The sequence below is a fragment of the Phodopus roborovskii genome, unplaced genomic scaffold (assembly GCF_943737965.1).
Source record: "Phodopus roborovskii unplaced genomic scaffold, PHOROB, whole genome shotgun sequence".
NCBI classification, from domain to species: domain Eukaryota; kingdom Metazoa; phylum Chordata; class Mammalia; order Rodentia; family Cricetidae; genus Phodopus; species Phodopus roborovskii.
Genome location: NW_026126618.1, coordinates 2,050,959 through 2,068,130, shown reverse-complemented (window position 1 = coordinate 2,068,130; position 17,172 = coordinate 2,050,959). Strand labels below are relative to the sequence as shown.

The following is a 17,172-nucleotide window of genomic DNA, read 5'->3' as shown; positions in this document are numbered from 1 at the left end:
ACTTTAAACTGCCAATTTTAATAAGAAATTAAGTGATGGGATTATTTGGAGCCTAAGGAGAAGAGAGTATTGTATGCTACTCTCCTTCCTCAGAGTCATCATTGTCTCTGGCTGGTAAATTCCATTTTCAGAAGTTCCACACGTGCTATGAGCACTGGCTTTATTCTTTCTGATGGCATGTGACTCACTCAATAGAACACCTCCATCCACAGCCTGTGCTCATCTGATCTGTTGCTGTCCTTACATCTTTTCCGATTGTCAATGTCACATGAGGACTGTCTGATCTCTACCTTTCTTAGCACCCAATTCTTTGTTCACAATTGCTACCTCCCCTCGTCCCCTGACATATGCAGCACTTTAGCACACAATGAAGAACACAAGTTGCACCACCAACCAAGCTCAGAGCCCAGCTCCATCCCGATTAAGAAACTCCTGTGAAGCCACCTAATGTGTCAGGGCCCCCACTTCTCAATTTAAAGTGATGGGCAATGTTAACATCTCACAGCATCCTAAGAGCTGTGTGAGTTAACACACATAAAGCGCTTAGAGCACATAGTAAGGGCCTTGCAGTTTTAACTACTTTTATTACTATGGTTTTCAACTTATCCAAAAAACATCTTCCTTCTGTATGGGTCAGACTCACACAGTAGCAGTACCTCAGCACTGCTACAAGTCTATTTGTTGATCTCTGTGTAATTCTTGAATGTTCTGGGTTTACCTCACCCCTCTCTAACTCATCCTTTCATTGCTCCCAACACACACCAAGTACGTGGGCCTGAACCAAGAGCCTTGGACATACTAGGCAAGCATTCTACCGCTGAATTGCACAGCCCAATTTGCCATCTTAGACAGAAATAAACCCACTTGGAAATGTAATAGAATTTCTCTATAATAGTAACCACACTAAAAAAAGTAAGAGCTACACTTTCCTCTTTCCATCTCTAGGCAAGGAATGTCTACGTTTACCTAGACGTTTACATCTACCCATTCATGTCTTGCTTTGGATGTTTCATCTTCAGTAACCCCTCCACCAGAAAATACTTTGAATCTTTAAACTACACCAAGTTATAAAAATGTAAGGTAAATTTAGTAACTAAATATATTTGATAACTTAGAAACAAACAGGTTGCAAAAGGGTCTACGTAAAGACTCCTGCTACCAAAGCATTACATCTCACCAAGGGTCTTAATAATTAAAATGCATCCAAGTGGCTTCATCAAGGAAGGGCCATCTCCATGAAGAACCCTTAATTATTAAATTTTCCCATCAAAAATCATGGCTTACCTGTGCTCACTTGGAATGCAAAATTGATCCCTGGGACTTCCCCGGGGCACTTTCATGTTGATAATATAGCATGAAATAAAAATATTAATGATGCGTCTTCACTTATGTGAGTATGCAAATTGAGTTGGCCAAGTGTGAGTAGGAAATATTACCCATTCTCGGAGAAGGTGCCCTTGCGATTTCTAGGGAGCAAGGTTTCTTTGTAACAGCCGTGTCCATGAGATCACAAAGAAAGTTCTCATTTTCTGAAGGAATTGTGTCCAGTGAGGCAGATGGTACGATTTCCATGGTGTAATTCCTCTTCTTCGGATAAGACTCCTGAAAAGGAGAAGCAATAAAATGCTTTTTAATAAAAATACAGCCTTATCTAATTTATAAAAATCAGAAGAGGTACTTGGGTCCAAGAGCTGTTACCAAATTGGCTAAGAGCTGGTGCTCTGTTTGAAAAGGTCCTATAGCCATGTGTTACCACAGACATTTTTAAAGAGTTATTCTCATTTGGTTAGCCTTAGTTTCCATTAGTTCCAAACAGTCGTGATCTTCTTCTGTTATGTACCTCTACTTCCTAGCCACAGAGTAGACAGCTTCAATCAACAATTCATTTCCCAGACCCTGCTCTTTGGCTGCCTCCTAGAGATAACCATATAACTCACCTTTGGCCAGTTAGATACAAGCAGAATTCTCTGGAAGGCTTCAGAAGGGAAGGTTTTCCCCAGAGAAGATTGTGAGGAGGCTACTCTCCCTAGGCTCCTCTCTGAGGAGGGGAAGACTTTACTTTTTACTATAATACAAATTCAAGAAAAGAATGATAAAAAAAACCCAGAAGTTGCAACATTAAGATAAAAGTGTCTGGTATCACTGAGTTGCTCGAATAGACCTAGAATCAGGTTCTTCAGTCTTTGTAAGTAAATATTAGCGTCCTTATAGTTTAAGTCATTGCTATTTGAATTTTCTTTCAGAATTGTAAGTATCTCATCCAACATATTAATGTTTGTTCTTTGTAAATACTGTTAACTATTTAACTAATACAGTATGACCCACAATTTTTAAGGTTAGGATATAATTTAGATCCAGATTTTTATGTTACTAATTCTTCAATATATTCTAAGAACCACAGTTATTAATTATTATATAATATCTTAATTTCTTATGAATCAATAATTATTCCATGTATACATGTGTGAGAGAGAGAGATAGAGAGAATATTAAGCACTAGAGGTTTTTTTTGTTTTTGTTTTTTTTGGGGGGGGTTGTTTTCTTAATTGGTAAGGCATGGTGCTTGCTCTCAGAGAGTTCATAGTCTACTTGAGAAGACAAATTACCTGCACAATAAATTTTAGAATGAACCACATTTTTTTTTCTATTTCTTACCGTATAAAGTACACTTCACAACCAAGAAACAAATAACAAGAAAATAAACTCATTTTCAGAAAATCTTCCAAGATATATTCCAGGGTTGATACAGATTTAGTATGAGCAACTAGTTTCTCTATAATGATATCTACTAAGTGGAATTCAAGGTCAGGGTAATTGCTTTCAGACCACACCAGACCCTCACACATCAAAGAGTCAATTATGTTCACTCTACTCTATTGAAAGCAGGAAATTGGGAGTAATTTATTTTTAACAACAAAGAGTGACAAAGTAGAAGGCATCCAGAGGGGGCAATCAGGAGGGCATTTGCTTTAAAACCCATGTCAGAGAAAAAAATGAGGAAAGGATCCCCAGTGTTCTATCCAGAGGAGCTGTACAGCAATACAATGCCTTTCTCAACATATCTGAAAGACTTAGTCTCAAGTACAATCTCACAAAGTGGAGGGAAAGGCAATGCTCTTAAAAAAAAAAAAACAGAAGGAAAAAGACTAATGTTTATAAGACAAGGAGAGGAAATTTGGGTCAATACCCAAAATAACTTTTATGAATTAAAAGTATTACTTTTCTTATAAAATAAACACTGAGCCGAACTCCTGTAATCCAGTTGCAGAGAGGGAAGAGTGATAAGAAAATGGGTCAAGACCAGACTACAGAAACCCACAGAGACAGCTGACCTGAGCAAGGGGAGCTCATAGACTCCATAGCTGGGAATCCAGCATTGGACTGACTCAGACCCCCTGAACATGGGTCTCAGTTAGAAGGCCTGGGCAGTCTAAGGGACCTCAGACAGTGGAACCAGGATGGATCCCTGGTGCACAAAAGGACTTCAGGAGCCCATTCCCCATGGAGGGATACTCCCTTAACCTAGAGGCAGGAGGGAGGGCCTAGTCCCTACTCCAAATGACTTGACAGATTTTGATGATCCCTCCTGGAAGGCCTCACCCTCCCTGTGGAGTTGGAGGAGGGGTGGGAGGGAAGGGGGGAATGGATGGGAGAGAGGGAGGGAGAGGGAACTGGGATCGATATGTAAAATAAGAAAAAAAATTATAACACAAACACACACTGATAAAAGAAGCTAACAACAGGACTAGAAAGCAACAGGTTTTCTATCACTGGAAATCTCCAGCTAGTTATCTGTGGATAAGATTATGCATGGAGCACATTTCTCGGTTATACCGGATTCTTTTTTGCACTGCTCCTTGTACTTTGTCTTTCTGCACCACCCTGTATCCAGAATCTGCTGCAGATCTGCCACACATACAGCAGGAAATGAGTAAGTCCTGAGCATCAGCTGGACAGTCCCTTGCCCTTTAAGCGGATATATCTACTGTCATATACATGACTTTACCTTTTTGCTGGATTGTTGTTTTTTACTTCATTGCCCTTCAGAACTGAGAAACTACAGCACATGTATACAATCCTGGCTATGCATGAAGCTGGGGGAGTGATGTTTTGAGTTTGAGGCCAACAGCCTGGGTAGCACAAGGAAAGAAAGATCAAAAGGAAAGATGGGAAGGAAGGAAGGAAGGCAGGAAGGAAGGAAGGAAGGAAGGAAGGAAGGAAGGAAGAGGGAGGGAAGAAGGGCGGGAGGCAAAAAAGAAGGGAGGAAGGAAGGGAAGGAAGAAGAAGAAAAAACTGAGGTTGCAACAAGAAAGGTGAACGGAGTCTAATGAAAAGGAGAATCAGGTTTTATCCCAGTCAACTAAACAAGTGACAGCAAACGCTGGAGCAAATATGGGGAGATGACGACGATGATGATAGAAGAAGTTTCAGCCTTGAAAATAAAAAATAAAAAAACAAAGTCTGCAGCTAAAAGCCTACTTTAAACTTATCAGAACAATTCACGGATTTGATAAAGTTGCAAGGTCACTGTTTACGAAGAATTATTTGGAGTTTTGTCTTTAAAACTGACTTGGAGGTTTACCTACTAAGGATGACTAATTTACTTTCTCCATTTGTTGATGCGTGGGCTGATCCCAAATCTTGACTTCTGTGAGTGCAGCTTCAATAAACATGGGAGTGCATTATAATGTCTCAACACACTGACCCCACACCCTTTGAGCAGACCCAGTTAGTGGAATGGGTCATTCTCAATATTTTAATTTTTTGAGAAACTACCACTTTCCATAATGGCAGCATCCACTGATATTATATTCAGTGGTATTTATGTGGTTTTCATTTTCTCCATGTTATCCCCAAACTAGTGAATTTTTATCTTTTTCATACTAGCCATTCTAACAGCTATGGGATTGCACTGTAACTTTGATGTTCATTTTCCTGGTTATTAGGCAAAGGCTGTATGTATTATGAACTACTTTCAATTGTAAATATCCTTTGTCCTTGATTTATGATGTTTGACGTAAGTTTCTGACTCCATGGTAATATTCATGGGAATCATGCTCTGAATTTTGGGTTTCATCTTATCTCAGGATAGTGATGTGATAGAACACTCCGTCGTGGTGCTCCTCAGCAGCAGTAAATCACAGTCTCAGTGAACCACGTGATCAAAAAGCGTAAATAAGTGATGCACGACAATATACTTTATTGCTAAGCTGGGATATTTACAAGATGCGGTGTAGTAAATGCACTTTTGGCTTAGAATATTCTTAACTTGCTATGGGTTTATCAAGATATGACCTATATTGAAGACATCTATATATATTCAAATGATAAATTGAATGTTAGTTTCCTGTATACATAATTTAGTCACTATCATATTGAAATTTATTGTTTTGCTCTTTAAACTTCTTATTTATACAGCTTATTTATATGTTCCATTCTTTTGAAATAGAATTTCCACAACAAAAGGTATCTACCATATGCTTATTTAAAGTCAAATCTGTTTCTGAGTTTTCTAATTCGCTCCATATGTCAGTCTGTTCTATTGCTAGAATCATACAGTTTTGATTACCAGAACCATTAAATTAATTTTACTACCTGGTAGGATATATCTCTCTTCACATTCATATATGTCAAACCATTCACAATTATCCCCATGTTTAATTTAATGCATAAACATTTTTTAAGTTTTTATATAATTCCCTATGTTGTCCACCACCAATAAAGTACACTTCCATACAGCAGGTACCCTAAAAAAGCTAGCCTGCATTTCTTCTGCTTTCTCTGTGTGATTCCCAGTCAATCAAGTGTTAAACTTATCTCTTGTTGAGTGCTACCTCAAACACATTTATTTTTCTCTACTCCACTTTGTGCAGATATCTGGTATACCTCAGTTGAACCGCCACAACAACTTCCAAAATAGCCTTTTGTCTCCAACGCTGTTTTTCCAGTTATTTTACTTTCAAATACTCACAAGAGGGGGTTAAGCGTTAGTCATGTCCCAGTTAGTGTTCTTACTTCTGTTACAATTGTATGAGAGAGTAACAAATGCCAGGGCATTAGTATATTTTGATACCTAGCACGATCTCATAAAACATCTTGTAATTCTCTTACTGAGTGATTTCATTGAATAAACAGTGATCTGCATAGTAATCACATTCATATAACAAGAGCTAGACAAATAAACCAAGGTATTATTTAATAAGTTGAAGCATAATCCTATTATTATGATAAATAGTCTTAATATTTAAAGTGTTTGTCTAGCATTTAGCAAAGCTCCATGTGGGCAACAGGACAGTGAATACATACTGAGGAAAATGAGAACCTAAAATAGTTCTTTACTTTATGTTCTCTAGCCTGCATCTTCCACTTACATAAAAGCTAAGGCCATCTTCTTAAAAAGGTATACAAACACTTAGTAAAGATTTTAATTAAGTCTGAGGCAAAGCCATTCAGGAGCAATCATACATCCAGATGGGTGAAGGGAGAACAGCAATGCATATTTGTGAAGTCTTCTGTGTTCCATAAAAAGAACTATGTTTTTATTTACCCAAATGATTCCCATAAAACAATCGATTTATTCTTCATTCAGAAAGTAGTTTTTGTGAAAAGGCTTATCTAATATAATATCTTTACAGTGGAAGGGCCAGACTTCAAGCTAGAATCCATATATTTCTATCGTGATAAAGGTTCTATTGCCAGATATTTACCACCAAATATAAGGAAAAGGGGAACCATATATTTGTGAGTAGAATCTGGCCCTGCAGTTTTTAATCTTTTGAAAGCCCTCTTCCTACACTGAGAAACCTTGGCCTTCATATATATTAACTATCAATACATCATTGAACACTGACCCCAGTAATGAGCAACAGACGTGAGGTGAGGTGACCTTGAGGACTCCACGATACGTAGTCTAGCTAAACTGGGCTCTCAACTCAATTGTCTTTTTCATGTTTGACTTCTACCTTTATTTTCGATTCTGGATCCTAGACTTATCCCTGTGCTCACGTTCTTGCGGTGATAGCATACCCAGGATTGTGTTCTTGGCCCTTGTCAGCAGCTCTCTTGCAAGGAATGAAGTTTGGTCCCAACATTCTAAACCCATCCCTGAGCCCTGCCACTGACTAACTGAAATGAGGAAATGCATCCTTTAATGCTTTGTTTTACTGAGCCTGCTTCATCCTTCCTCCCCTACTCAATGGTGAAATGTATGGACAGAACACTGCCTCTTCTAGATGACCAGCAATGTGGATAGGGAGAGCACTGATTAAATTAATAGGAAGTTACGTACTCCCTCAGTCCAAGAAAAACAATTGCTAGCAATAAAACCTCTATATAGACTCTGCTTTTATGCGTTGTTCATATTGTGTTTCTGTAGAAGCTGAAAACTGCTGAAGAAATCAAAGATAAGTAATTAAACATAAGATCTTTTAGTAAATAAACCATAAATAGTAGTAAGTAATAAGTAAAGAATGTTTTTCCCATGGCAACACCATGAAAAATAAATGAGAATTAAAATGGTTGGTACTAGTCAGAATGTAATAAATCAACTAAAGACACTAATATGACATTGGTGTGATCTAATGCAAGCATGATATTCATACTTGAGGGAGTATCTGGCCTCCTCCCTTCCATGCTAATTCGGAATGATTTGCTTTAGTAATTTCATAAGGGGAAGTCTAACTGGATCATGCTGACGACAGTAAGGTAGTTCAAGTTTTACTCATCATAGAGGCTGATTGATACTTGGCCTTCTGACTATGAGAGTCTATCACAATCACAAAGAACCCAGGTATGGGTACAATTGCTTCACCAATGTTCCAGTGACGAGCTTTAGGATCAGACATGGGTGGCGCTGAGGCTTCCTGAAACAGCTCTGACAGGCCGTCAGCATGAACTGCCCTCTCATCCGCAGCTCACAGCCACATGAGGAAACCAAGGTGTTTAAGGAACAATGGACGGCTACTCAACCTGGGGCACATGGCTTGGCGCTGAGAACCACATCTGAAGAGGGAGAAAAGACAAGTGGCATGTTCTCTTTTGGCGCAGATGAGTAAAACAACCATTTGGCATTTAGTAAATGTCACATGTAGAAGTAAAGAAAACAGCTACAGGGACGTATGTGTCTCGAACATAGGAAAGGCAGCAGGAAGGTGTCAATGGCTGTGCCCCTGGAGTTGCATATGGCACAGCCATGGGAATAACAAGAGAGAAGAGGATCCATCCTCAGACCAGATTTCCTGCAATTCAGAGTTTTCTAGGTTGAATTTGGCTGCTTCCTGTATATGGTTCTCTGCTCCTAGATTTGTCAGACCTAGCCTGATCATTCCAGGATAGAGAGAATGATGGTTGAATTAGATGAATTTTAGGATGGTGGTAAATTAAAAAGCATTGTGCTAATATTATGAGACCTGTGTGCTTTTCACTGCTCTGTAGATTCTTTGGCTGACAAAAGAGAAAATAACCCTAAAAAGTTTGAGATGGTTCAGAATCCCAGATGACTCAATGTAAATAAAAGCTTTTGGAAGTAGCCTGATTTACTCTGACATACCCTCAATATCAAGAAAATAAAATCCTCAAAAGATTTACAGTGAAATTCAAGTCAGGGCATCACAATACTAATAAAAAAACAATAATAAAATAATTTTAAAAAAGGGCCATTGGGTATGAGGAAAGTTTGATGCCCACAGGACAGCCCTAGAAAAAAGAAGCTCTGGTTACTATGGCTAGGAGAATTACCCCCCCCACCCCACCCCAGAACCACATTCCAATCCCTACACCACCGACTATATCATGCTGCATGAACAATGTGGCTTTGCAGATACATATATAAGTTAAGGGTCTGTACATAAGGAGCCAATATTGGATTAATCTGGCAGAACAATATAATCGGAAGTGTCCTCTAGTAAAAGTGTTTCCCAGACCCGACAGGCTGTCTGAACTCACAGTGGTTGTGGCTACATATATAAGACCTGCATAACATCAAGCCAGTCAAAACTCCAACATGGATAAGGCAGGGGCTCACACAAAAGTCTTAATGCGAGATGAACAGAAGTTGGCAGTTGATGGCCTCTGGGGAAGGAAGAGTCAGTCAGGAGTATGGACATGGGTGGTTTGGCCACAGATGACCTTACAACCACACATATACTAGCAGCACTGATTGGATTTTGGAGACGGGACAGAGAGAGAGGCAGGGAGAAAGAGAAGACAGAGAGACACAGAGAGAAAGGCGGCTGAAGAGGTAACTAAGCAGGTAAGAGCACTTGCTGCTCTTCCGGAACAGAACACTTCAGATTCCCGCCCTTACTTCCAACAGCTCACAGCCCTCTGGAGCTTCAGATTCAGGAGACCCAATACCCTCTTTTGATCTCCATGGGTACTGCATGCACACAGTGCAAATACACAGGCTCTAGTGCACACACACATATACATTAAACACACGCGCGCGCACACACACACACATATATATATAAATGTGAAGTTAGGAGTAAGATGTGGTGATAGAAATCTGGGAAAGGTTGTAGAGGAGGCATTGGGGTGGTTTTGATTTAAAAATTGTATATTTGTAAAATAAATTCTCATATATATGTATGTAAAGAAAGCGCCTTTTAAATAAAGAGGGATGGATACATATTATAGTAATCCACGATGCTAGTCTTGGATCTAGAGGTCAGCTACAAGGGGCCTGGGACAATAATTCATTAGATACAGTACCTTTCCTACAAGCATGAGGACTTAAATGCAGATCGCCAACACTTACCTAAAAGCTAGGAGTGGTGGCAGCCACTATAGCTCCAGAGCAATAGCACTGGGGAGTGGAGACAGGCAGATCCCTGGAGCTTGTCAGGCAGCCAGCCTAGGCAAGCTGATGAGCTTCAGGCTTAGTGAGAGGCCCTGTCTCAAAATAATAAGGTGGAGAGCAACAGAGGAAGACACCAACATCAGCCTCTGGCCTCCGGACCCTTCAAACCCATGCACCCACACATATGAACATGCATCATACAACCCACACACATGTGCATGCATCATACAACCCACACATATGTACATGCATATGACCCCCACGCATGTGCATGCATCATATTACCCACACACATGTGCATTCATCATATGGCCCACACACATGTGCATGCACCATATGCATAAAGAGAGAATTAAAAATTCGGGTAGAAGCCAAGGAATGAGGCAGTGTACAGACAAAGAAAATTATAAAAGAGCAGTCCCCGCTAGAGCCTCTACAAAGAAGGCAGCTTGCTGTACTTTGTTTTAGCCTAGTTAAATGGCCTACTTGATTATTTCTAACCATGCAATAATAAAATTTCTTTTAACCTACTAAATTTGGGAAATTTGGTACAAGTACAATAGGAAATTCATAACACATCAGCTGAAGACATAAAAACAAATTGTACCTTAATGGGAAAAAAGTGCTTTGCTATCAATATTCAAAGCCAGTGATTTTGACCTGTCTCAAAGTTAATGCGGCACTATTCCATAAGTGTGCCTCGAACTTATCTGGAGTCGTGACATGGAATCTGAAAGTCAGTTTGGAATTTGCCAATAACCAGGTGTTAACGTGAAAGAGAAAACAATGGAGTGAAGAGAGATGAGGTTTCATCATATGTTTAAACAAATATAAATGGTCTGACACAACAATTGAAAGGCAACAGAATACAAAAGACATTCAAAAAGAAACAGCTTCAATGTTTGCAGGAATTTGTTATATTGAGAAGATGGCTATTCAAGAAGGGAAATAACGGATTATTTAGTAATCACTAGTCATTAGAAATAAATAACTCCGGAAAAGAATTGGAAATGCCGTATGTATCGATCTGTTCTTAAAGATAGTCTCCTTATGTAGCCATGTTTGGCCTGGAACTTACGACATAGAGCATGCTGGTTTTGAATTTGCGACGGCCCTCCCACCTCTATCTTCTGATTACTATTCCAATAAATTGATATTCACTATATGACCACTAAAACTGATTCCAGATAAAGGTTTAAATAATGAGAAAATACACTGGTTATATATTCACCTTAAAGAATGACCTTTGCCTGAAAGTTGTAACAAGACACATATAACCAGAACTGTAGAGAAAAAAAAAATGACAATATATAGAAAAACTGATTTCTTTACTTATTAATAAATATTTTTTCTTTAACAAAAATGACTAAGGACTTGTATCTTTAATATGTAAACAATTATAAATTAAAATTAAGAAGATGAAAACAAGGGTAAAATAAGCAATTGATAAGAGCTGGTCATGAAAAATAGCTAGAAATACTGTGTAAGGACAGGTGTCTGATCACCTTTATAACTCAATATATGTAAATTTAAGCACCTATTCTTAAACAAATTGCTACAAACAATGCACAAAGGCCTTAAAATGGGCAGTTTATATATTTTTCAGTGAACATGTGAGTTTAAACGTCTTTCAGCCTAGTTTGTCAATACTAGTAGACACGGACTTAAAATTTTATATTAGATTTTTTTTCTATTACAGAATAGAAACAGAGTAGACAGAATCAGAAATTCCCATTACTATTTCTAAAGTGTAACCATTCACGTGCATTACACAGTTGTTATTCTAACTATCACTGCTTTATTGAATAATGAAAGGAGGCTGGCAAAAGAGCGAAGCCTGCTTTTTCTCATCAAGGATCTTAAAAACTATAATCCTCCTGGGTGCAATAAAAAACACCTTCAATCTCAGCACGTGGGAGGCAGAGGCAGGTGGATCACAGTGATTTCAGGACTAGCCTGATCTACATAGCAAGTTCCAGGTTAGCCTGGGGCTACACAGAGGCAGCAAGTTCCAGATAGCCTGAGCTACCCTACTTCAGAAAACAAAACAAAGCAAAGCAAACAAACAAACCAAAAGAAAAAAAGAAAGGAATAGTGACAAAAAAGCCTTTTTCAAAAAGCTATAACTAGATCTCATCTATTATCAAACATTTGATTATAAATATTATGATACAATCCCCTTTGGAATTAAGTTGTCAACAGGCCGGGAGCAAGATCCATTGCAAATCTCCTTTCTTCAAAATGGAAGGTTTCAACCTAAACATTTAAAATCAAAGTTGAAAACTCCCCAGCAAACTGTTGAGAACACCAGGGTGGGCTCTACCCAGGATGTAAACTTTGAGCATGACATGGATTTGAGTGAGAACATGTGGATGAGAGTCAGAGGTCCCAGTACCTCAGAACAGGAACTTATTTGGAAAGTGGGCATTTGCAGGTATATAAAAAGTTTGCTAAAGAAATGTTTTTATTTAAAATTGGGTGATCCTTTAATTCAATGACTCTTATCAAACCCTTAGTTTCCAACTTTGAGCTTCTAGAATTGCCAGACAATATAATGCCCGTGGTTTAGACAGGCAGTTATGGTTGTCGCAGCAAACTAAAATGGGGGACAAAATAAAAGGAAAAAACATATCTGCATAGTCATATTTACAAAAATAATTTAAAAGAACTAGTAAAATACTTGACTGGTCATTTTTAGTGTCTAAATCTTATATGTGGGAAGAAATTAGCAACTCAGGATTAGCAGGAGAGGGCATTATATCTGCTCATCACAAAATTCTCACAAGTCAAAAACTATTAAAAATTCTAAGCCCACATATTGTGTGGGCCACAATTTCTACTGGAAAAGAAATCCTTTTCTAGTATTAAACCTAAAATTAAAAATTCATTTTTAAGCATGTGCACTGAATCATGGTTTATGCAGAATGACTAAAATTTATTTTTTGTCTCGATTGAAAAGAATAATAAATATCATTCATATGAAAAAGCAATGTAGTATAATTCAGAGTCTACCTACTTCAAGTGGGTCTCTTGGGAATAATGCAGATTTGAGACATTATCACTAAATTCTCAGTAAAGCAAAAGTTCCAGTGGTGAGCTCAGAGGTCTATGTTGTACAAATCCCCAGCCCAGGTCATTTTGATACAAACTATTGGTGAAATAAACTTGAAGAACACAGCATCAGCTAATGACTAGGAGGCCAGAAGTGAGAACCCAAGATCTTCCTTTTGCAGGAAAGGTGACTTGGCAAAGTCATGGTTCTCTCATTTGAGGAGTCAAAAAGCAATAGTATCTATGGCAAACTTTGTGCAGTAGAAAGCACAATAATCAAACAAATAATTAACTTTAAACTAAAATGAGATATACTACATAAAGTACTTAGTGTGGCGCCCTATGCCTAAGTGGTCCATAGATATAGTCATTATAATGACTCACTCACTTTAAAATGCAATGACTATAGAAGAACCAAGGTATGTGTGATGTCACTAGACAGTAGTCCCAGTACAAAGGAAGCTAAAGTAGGATGATCTTGATTTCAAGGCTAGCATGGGCTCCATACCAAACTCCTGTCTCAAACACACACAAAAAGTAGTACACATTGTATCTCTTGAATGAATGATTAAGGCACCTTTGAGAGTTAACAATGAGAAACAAGATAATATTCTCTTTCATTTTGTTCAACCTTTAAATACCCATATGTATATGTTCTTTTCAAGAATAAAAAAAAAAAAGTCTATGAATCTAAATGTCACTTGAAGAAGGTGATGAAAGTTCCAAAAATATGTAACTTTGACTTTTATTTCTGGTATGGTTGTGAAGAAATCTGCATACCCAGGTGAAATTGTAAACAGTGAAAGCCCAAGAATAATCTCCCAAACGAATCTAATAAATGCAACTGAAAACATGCCAAACACTAAGCAAAGCCAAACAGAGATCGTCTCAGTAGGAATTCTCAACAAAAACCCAGATGATGTAGTTATGGAGGAAAGGGAATTGGAGTGCAGTACAATACAGGTTAACAAAGAGGAAGATGCACTCTGTGAAACAGCCTTGCAGCTAAAAGATCAGAGGGCATTGCCCGTAAACTGTAATCTAGGAGGAGGAGAGAGAGCCCAGATGACTTCTCTGCACTGATAGCAGTCCAATATCCCACTAAATCATTAGGAAAGTGAGTTTAAAAACTGAATATTCAGACATAAGTAAATGGTCTTTACAATTAGGTAAAGAAAGCCAGGAGATGGCAACCAGTTTGAGAAACAATCAATATGCCATACAAACATTCAAAAGACTATGAGCATCATCAAACTCAAGTAAGCAATGCTAGAGTGGTGTAAAGTTGCAAACACTTAGAATTCGTATGGATGACTAAAGGAAAAACGTAGGTCCCACATGATGGGGTGACTAAGCTGGGGCCAATTGTCCTTGAGAATATGTAGTTTAAAGGGCCAGAGAAAAGACAGGATATAAAACACATTATATATTTTGTTTCCTCTCTTTCCCAACCTGTCTTCTGTTCCTATGAAGAAGCAGTAGTAGCTTGCATACGTTTCTACTGTGTCATTCCTGTAAAGCACATCATGAGTTCAAAATTTGGGAATTTAGAGAGTACATACAATAAGTGACTGCCTTATTCACTTTCCACACACCTTTCACTGTATCCTCTAGGATTCTGAACTAGAACCATACTGAAAGCATGTTCAAGTTCAGCTACCCACTTGGGATGGAGCCTAGCCCCACTGAATCACAGTTGTGGAGCCTTTCCACTTTTGTTGTTTTTTTAAGAGCAAAAATTCTCCAGACCTTTCCTTTTTTCACAAATCGGAACCTTTGCTGGGTGTGGTGTTCCCCTGAGAATATCTATCCCTTTATTCCATTTCAGAATAGGCCTTCTTTTCCTCTTCTCATCTCTTTTAGCACAAGACTAGGTACCAGCATGACGTTTCCCCGTGCCCTTTTCACTGCAAATCCTATGTTTCGCATTTCTTTTGTCCCACTTGCTCTTTTTCTTCAAAGACCTGCCTAAGAGTGCTTAATAACAGTCATGAACAGAGTCAATATTAGGATGTTTAGAAATCTCCACTAAGGAAATTAATCCAAAGCTTTCTAATTAGCAAATTATTAGGCATAAAACATCAATGTTCTTTGCCAAAACATCACAAGAATGCTCTCTAGCCCAGTTGCTAATATTGCTACCTGTTGAAATCTCTTGATCAAGGTTGTCATAGCCAACAGTGCTCTCAGTGCTGTTATCTTCCAAGGTCCCACTGGGATAACCCGCTACGCCTCACTTGTAGCATTTAATTGATTCCTAGTCCAAAGTCCTCAGCTCTTCCACATTCTTCCAAAACAATAGCACGATTAGGAGATTCACAAGACCCCACTCCTAGTACCAATTTCTGTCTTAGTTAAGTTTCTGTTGCTGTGATAAAACACCATTACATGATTACGTCATTACACCATTACAAAAGCAACTTACAAAAGGAAGTTACACCATTACAAAAGCAACTTACAAAAGAAAGTGCTTAATTGGGCTTACAGTTTCAAAGGATTAGAACCCATGAAGGTAGAGTAAGAGAACAGTTGAAATATCTCATCCTGGTGAACAACCATGAGGAAGAAAGAGACTAGGAATGGCATGAGTCTTTTAAAACATCAAAGCCCACCTCTAGTAACACACATCCTCCAACAAGCCCACACCATCTAATCCTTCCCAAACAGTTCCACCAAACTATGAACCAAGTACGCCAACATATGACCCTATACAGGCCATTCCTATTCAAATGGCCATGTCATCTGTTTTCCTGCTCCCAGTGCTTACTCTAATGACTCAAGCTCCTTCTACACTCCTTTATTCAAAATAGATTCTGTGTCAGCTTGGAACTTCATCCACTTCACTTCCCAGTTAATCCTATGACAACATTCTGCTTCATTCTCCTGTTAGATTGGATTAATACTGAATCTGAACAGACCTTAATTCATAACTGCCTGTTCACATTCTCAATTTATTTAAAAGCCAGCAAAGGGAGACTTTAACTCTGAAAAGAAAGTATACTATACAGCAGCTCAAATCTACATTTAAAAATAAACACCATGCAGAACTGGGGTTATGTGTTGATCCACCCCAATAGCCACCCCATCTGTGATCTGCTGGAGCTCATGAAAGGACTGGTCCTGTAGACTCAAAGCTGCAGAATTTCCACAATACAGGGAAATAACAGAATAACCAAGAGGGATCCCAGTGAGGGTCCAGCATCGATAGCATAGCAAGGCCTCAAACCAGACCAGACTCTCTGCAATGAGCACTGGCAAGTAATGATATATGGATAAAGGGGTTTCTGTGTAACCCACTATGTTACACTATAGCTTCCCTGGTAACATTGACTTTCCCTTCCATCCTTTTTTCTTTTTCTCTTCTTAAATCTCATTTAATTTTATTTGGGGGACCAGGAGGTTGCAAGGGCAGAGGGTGGATATGAAGGGATGTGGAATAAATGGAATGGAGATGGATGCATGAGGTGAAAGACACTAAGGATAATTAAAAATAAAAAAGAAATGTTCAAACATCAAATTTTGATAGTTATTGCCAAACTGTCCTTCATAAGGAAACTAGTAATTGTTCATTTAGAAGAGGTATTGTAAATACCTGACAGATTTTCCTTTAACTTGGAGGGGGAAAGTTAAGATTTCACACAGGAAACTTCCTACAACACGATGTGCTTGTCAAATTGCTACCTAAATTACCATGCCCACAGAATAGTGCTGTTCTCAGCTTTGGTTAGAGATGCTTCTTCTACCATGGCCATTGATGTACAGCAATCCGTTGTCATGATAACTAATCCAATCCTATGAAAGCTACATCAGTTTCCTCCAAGAATATCATCCCGTGACACAACTACCTTCTAATGGCTCAACTTATAAAAGATTCACCAAGAATAAACAAATAAATAAATATTGAGTATCATAATCAAATGTTCCCTACTCAAATACATTTTAGGATGTTTGTGTATAAATCTTCCACATGAAAGAATAATAAAGAACAAATGATAATCACTGAAATATAGGTGTGTATTAAGTACTATCTGATACACTTAAAATTTTTAAAAATGTGGTATTTTATGCTTATTTATTCCAAGTATTTGGGTGGTGGCCAATGGGTTTTTAAATGTCATGACATATTGTAGTTTGAAACTAATCTTTTATTAAAGTCAAAAGTATGACGTTGGTAATTTTCAGGAATAAAGTCAACAGGAAAAATGTACGCATACTCTACAGAACTGTAAGTGACTGTCTATACATTCTACATAAGTTCTGAGTCCTATGCTTTAGAAAAAGAGAGATTTGTCTAAATACATTTTATCTTTTAAATACCCATA

General features: G+C 38.2%; 1 protein-coding gene across 1 annotated transcript in view; it reads right to left on the bottom strand.

The window, feature by feature from the left end:
- Window positions 1-17,172, bottom strand: part of Anks1b (ankyrin repeat and sterile alpha motif domain containing 1B) — an 878,091-nt gene that overhangs the window by 609,883 nt on the left and 251,036 nt on the right. The window contains exon 10 of the mRNA XM_051206268.1: window positions 1,437-1,602. Coding sequence (XP_051062225.1) covers window positions 1,437-1,602 — 166 coding nt within the window. The remainder of the gene's footprint in view (window positions 1-1,436; window positions 1,603-17,172) is intronic.